Here is a 5,863-nt window from a genome sequence, read left to right as displayed (position 1 = left end):
TATATAATACGACTAGCATTTTAAAATTTTTTAGTAGCATGGTTATTGAAAATGCATGTGTACCCGAGACTTTTATCAAGACTTGGTCGAGAATTGTTTAGAAAACGGGCATTCCATTCGCTATAAGCATATAAAAATATGTTATGTAGTGCCTTTAAATAATGGTTCTAATTTTCCTAACCGTTTTAATGTGCATTTATTTCCATGATCGACGTTAATATTATATCAAGCAACTCCCATTTGAAAGTTCTAGACCAGTGATATATGGGAAACAAGCAAGAATTCCCCAAATCGGCTTTCTACGAAGTATATATCATTACCTCCCTTTTAACCATCAGAGTTACCGCTTTGCACAACGACCTCTAAACAAACGCATTAAATCGAATATAAGCATTGCGTTTATTTGTTAAAATGAGTCAAATTGTTGGCCGATAATAATAAAACTTCATTTACAATTTCAAATCAAATTGAACAAACCACACATGAAAGTTCTCGGCCGTCGACGTATGGAGGACAAGCCAGCGTCCCGCCACAATGGCTTTCTACGAAAAACAAACTGTTTTCTCCGTGGTAGTTTCCGCTGTGTGCAACTACTTCAGGTCTTCTATCTAAACAAATGTATTCTGTTGAATCTGCATACCGCGGGTAACCAGCTACCAAATATCCACTGTATTCCTTTGTCCATCCGCCAAAGCATTCGGTTCTACCAGGAATCATAATGTTTGATCCACGGTTGATATGACAGGTTACACAAGGAGCTTCACTGTATCCAAGTGCAGATCCGAAGAATTGTATTTGATCGGCATCTGATGTATGTGGGTCAAAGGCGTATTCAACGCCTGTTATCGAAATACCATTGTCTTTGGTATTCGTATAATGGTCCCATAAAGGAATTTCTGGAAGACACAAGAAGTTAGCACCTGATCCTACACCACTTTGATGATTATTTGGTATGAATGTACCGCTCATGAATCCTGTGAAATGAAGACGTTAAGCAAATTTCAAAGACAGATGTGCAGTCTTCCCAAAATGTTTACTTACAACAATTAAATAACATACATATTATCAACATACTTGCACGCTTCAATGTTTTACTAAAATGCTATTTAAAGTTTCATGACGACGTATTTATCAGTTTTCAAATAAATTATTGACATTCAATTAGAACCACATGTTTCTTATTCATGCTCATTATTAGCAAAATAACGGCACTAAGCAAACGTTTTAAACTGTTTGTATATCCCGTGTCTTTTGAAACTTAAACTGGCCAGAAAATTATCTGATTTATTTATATGATTTATTTCCAAACAAACCTTTGTATAACACAGATGATCCATTTCCAGGACAAATTGTCCGACCCCATCGAACATATGATGACCCTAAACACGAAAATAATTTAATATATAGAATATTAGCTATATATTTACTTATATTACATTGTTTTATATAAGTTAAGTTGTTATGACCGAAACTAAAGATGGATACCCGTTATTAAAGAAATGAAAGCCAATGAATATTTCATTTTGCGCTTTTTGATGTTTGTTAATCAGCTAAGTAAAATATAAAAATAAGCGTCACCGGAGTCTCAGAAACATTTTTGTTACGTGCTGTTGCTGGATTTTGTAAATCTGATCACTCTGTCGTATTCAGATGCTTATTCTATGATAGAGAAACAAAATACTAGTATTACATCCAACATACCTTTTCCAGAATGTTCGTATGCGTACAGCTGTTGTTTAAGGCTGTTTATTTCCGATGCCTGTGCTTTAATTTCCAAAGCCTGTGCTTTAATTTCCGAGGCCTGTACATTAAACTGACTTTTCAATGTCAAAATCTCTGTAGCTATATCCGTATCACTGTGTAAGAGTAGTCGTTTTTGCTCATTATTTTGTACTTCTCCAAACACTCCATTTAAAATGAGACATAACGCAAATGAAAACAACATTTCTGCAACTCTAAAATACATGTATGTATTCTATCTCGCTCAGTATGAAATGGGCTATATTTACGCAGACACCTAGTTTAGCATAAGATAAAAGCTGTCTCAAAATATACGAGGACTGTTCAAATTAATCATTCAAATATAATTTTTAAACAGTTAAAAACTATTTTAACTTAAAAATCTAAATATTTTCAATGAACTCATTGCAGACTGGTTTGTACTGGCCGCATGATTAGATAATTTTGCCTCTAGTATGCAGTTCTATCAGGACACATCCGATATATTTGTAATGTATTTGTACTGTTAACTTTGACGATCAAATAATAAAGTAAACGTTAACGGAACACCTAGCACTTTACGAACACTCCTATTTAGGGTCACACCTCAAATGGCCATGCTCTCTGTATGAATCATAACCTTTTTTTGTTAAAGCGTCCTTAAATCAAATAAACAAACATTTATTAATACCTTTACGGTTTAATATATCTCAATGCGATCTTCAAATTGTTAACGTGTGAAAATATTTTATTTGAAAGAGTAACACACTAAACAAATTATATGATACAATAATATTATCAGTTTCTTGATTCTGATAGTTTTAATGTCACCTTTACTTAAAACGCATGCTAGGCCCATTCTTGAACAAGGTACCCCTTCGAGTGCAATGAAAGCTACAATTACATGTAATAGGAAAATATTCCGCAGACTTGGTGTCATTGATGCAAGGGAGACAATGAAAACAGTATTCAATCCTTCTAACCATACATTTTTAATTAATGATCTCAAAGAACATAAGAACGTCTATTAATCAACTCACCGACAATATACCGTTTTCAACATAGATGACGTCTTAACTCGAATAATAGAAATGATGAATTCAATTATGTCAACATATCTATCGACATCAAGGTTTAAAGCAAAGCTGCGTTATGCATAATTACAACGTCATTAAAAATGATCTACTGTTAATAAGCCTACGTAGGGTTTTTTGTTGTTTTTTATTTGTTTTTTTTTCTTCTTTTTTCCTTTCTTTTTTTATTTTATTTTATTTTAATTTTATTTTCATATTATTTTTATTACCATAGCATGTAAAAGTTAAGTATTCCGCAGACTTGGGGTCATTGATGCAAGGGAGACATTGTAAACAGTATTCAATCCTTCTAACCATACATTTTTAATCAATGATCTGAAAGAACCTAAGATCGTCTATTTAGCAACTCACCGACAGTATACCGTTTTCAACACGCTTTCATTAATAAATGACGTCGAAACCTAAATAAAAGAAATGATGACGTCAATTATGTCAACATATTCATCGATATCAAGTTTTAAAGCAAAGCTGCATTATGCATATTATATTAAGAATGTTGTACTGTTACAAAGCCTACGTAGGGTTTTTGTTTTTTATTTGTCTGTTTTTTCTCCTTTTTTCATTTTTATTTTATTTTTTTTTTGTGGTGCACTGCACCTTAAATTCCCTTTTTTTCATTGAGACCGAAATATATATTCATTAAAGTGCTTTCAAGACAACCCACATCTATATATTCTACAATTTAATAACGTTAGTGATCTTATTTTCATAAGATAAGCGAGGTTACAGTGAATGGGTTAAATTAGAACACGTAAGATAGGATAAAAAACGGCACTGGTCTAAGACGCATAAAAATAGCCTGATATGATTACCTTCTAATTACTTTCTGTAATATGTCAGATGATAGGTATACCTTACATAAATGGACACAAAATTAAAAAAGTTAAAGGTATGTGAGTATCAAATTCAACCACATATGAAAAAGAACATAGCTATCATTTGATCATATTTCCTTCAATGTATCCGCAAAAGCAATACTATTTAATAATATGATTTTACCAATTTTGACTTGGTTATCAGCATATAGGACATTTATAACTCATCATATATTGCTAAAGTTCACCTAAAATTCTTAAAACAAATTTAAGGCAGTACTTGATGAATTTGGCAGATTTCCTATGACAGTCTGTCGCAAAAGTCGAAAAATATTGTTTTTTGTATAAAATTATGAAAGCCCCCGACACAAAAGAAATATAAAAATGTTTATAAAATATTTAATTCGTTATTAGACAAACTCATGGACAACATGTAATCATATTTAGGTTTTCGAAATTTATGACACAATGTTAATATTACAAACATCCAAGTAAGTAATGTCATACAAAGAATTTATGACCAACAATTACAAAAATGATGTCCTGAACTTAGAAGTGTCCCTAAATTATATAGTCACAGTTTATTTAAATTTATCCACGAAAGTTACTTAGATGTTGTAAATGATTCTAATCATCGTAATTCTTTAACAAGGTTTAGATGTTTATCACATAAATTGATAATTTGAAGGAAAATATAGAAATATCGATAGAAATTCAGTTATATGTACTAAATGCAACATGAATTAAATAGAAAATGAATATCATTTTTTATTAGTTTGTCCATTCTATAGTGAACTTAGGACTCAATATTTCCTTTAAACTTATACTATATTCTCACAATAAACAACAAACATTATAATACTATTTGATAATTTATTATATGTATGGAGCAGTTGGACGATCAGTTAGTAGTGTAATACTTACACATTTCAATCATAACATGTAACAATACATAATTACTGTAATAAATGTATCAAAACATATATATTCTTTTTAACAAATTCATAGACAAATAATCTTAAATTCAGACAATGAAATCATCATACAAAATATATCACATCTAGATGGTTGAAATTGAAACATTGATGCTCAACACATATCTTGTCACATTTTTGTCAATTTTTTAAGCTGATATTGCCTAGTCGACCGTCGAAAGCTAAATGACCAATACTACACATTACCTTGATATGATTGTGCTTGACCAACCATGAATAAATTTATAACAATGATGCTTATTTTCTTAAAATATAATTGCTAATTTAGATAAGTTTGTTATGAATAAGAGAAGCTACGTATTTATATAACATTATACAATTATTATAGCCGAGGTTAATATGACTTTCTGCCGGTGAATATCACATCATAATTGTTTTATTATATGAATTGGCAATGATTTTTTATTTAAATCACAAAAAGGTCAACTTTATATAAATGTACAAATTTTGCATCGATGAAGCGCGGAAAAAAGATGCACGTGTTAGACGTGCAACGACTACGCGAATACTGCGCGTACAAAAGTAATTCAAGTTTATACTCATCATAGCGGTGTAGCTTTAAGTATAATAGTAAAGTAATTATATTTCAAATCAGAAATGTGCCATAAAGAACAAAACGCAACAATTATTTTTTAATTAACACGCGTTATCAACAGTCTACGGTGTATGGTCATTGAATATGAATCTCAATCTATTTTTAGGCTGGGAAAAGCCAATCCAGCCAGTGAGTATGATACTACAAGCAGTGAATATGATTTTATAAAAAGTTCTGTTGCCTACTGTTTGGACCAATGGAATTGCAGCTATATTTAGATCATATGATAACATGTTTTATTATATGATCTAAATTTTGAATAAGATACCTAGAGTCATGAAACTTTAATCGAATGTTGCTCAGTATGTGTGGTTGAGCACCTGGGTATTTTTGTGTTGATTGTTTTCAGTATTTGTAGAGATATTGCCCTTGAATAAGTATAAATTTGCAATGTTCAAGTTATTGCCCTTGACATAGTATAAATTTACAATTTTCAACTTGTCCATGCATAGCTCAAAACGTATTTGACCTGTAGGCCTGAAAGTTTACAAGAATTTTGGTCAGCATGTGTACTTATGCACCTTGGGGTTTGCTTGTGGTTTTTTTGCAGTATTTGTAAAGTTCTTGCCCTTAACTTAGTTAACGATTTTTTTGTTTTCAACTTGTGGCACATGTAGCCAAAAATGTTTGACCTTGAGTCATAAG

General features: G+C 31.3%; 1 protein-coding gene across 1 annotated transcript; it reads right to left on the bottom strand.

Annotated features, from left to right (window-relative positions):
- Positions 1-387: 387 nt before the first annotated feature.
- LOC132719506 (short-chain collagen C4-like) lies at positions 388-1,992 on the bottom strand. Its single transcript, XM_060703276.1, has 3 exons — positions 1,702-1,992; positions 1,314-1,379; positions 388-974 (listed from the first exon to the last, which is right to left on the bottom strand). The coding sequence occupies exons 1-3, from the start codon at positions 1,964-1,966 to the stop codon at positions 463-465; spliced, it is 843 nt and encodes a 280-aa protein (XP_060559259.1). The 5' UTR covers positions 1,967-1,992; the 3' UTR covers positions 388-462.
- Positions 1,993-5,863: the final 3,871 nt, after the last annotated feature.

This window comes from Ruditapes philippinarum, unplaced genomic scaffold (assembly GCF_026571515.1).
Source record: "Ruditapes philippinarum isolate M1 unplaced genomic scaffold, ASM2657151v2 ctg187_1_1_1_1, whole genome shotgun sequence".
In the NCBI taxonomy this organism is placed as follows: Eukaryota; Metazoa; Mollusca; class Bivalvia; order Venerida; family Veneridae; genus Ruditapes; species Ruditapes philippinarum.
The sequence above is the reverse complement of the archived record's forward strand: the minus strand, read 5'-3'. Positions and strand labels throughout refer to the sequence as shown.

Bases quoted from the DNA above. Each gene is read 5' to 3' on its own strand.
- LOC132719506 (XM_060703276.1), bottom strand. From the start codon at position 1,966: ATGTATTTTAGAGTTGCAGAAATGTTGTTTTCATTTGCGTTATGTCTC. The intron at 1,380-1,701 runs GTATGTTGGATG...TTTCGTGTTTAG, and splicing joins ATACGAACATTCTGGAAAAG to GGTCATCATATGTTCGATGG. The intron at 975-1,313 runs GTTTGTTTGGAA...TTCATTTCACAG, and splicing joins ATCATCTGTGTTATACAAAG to GATTCATGAGCGGTACATTC.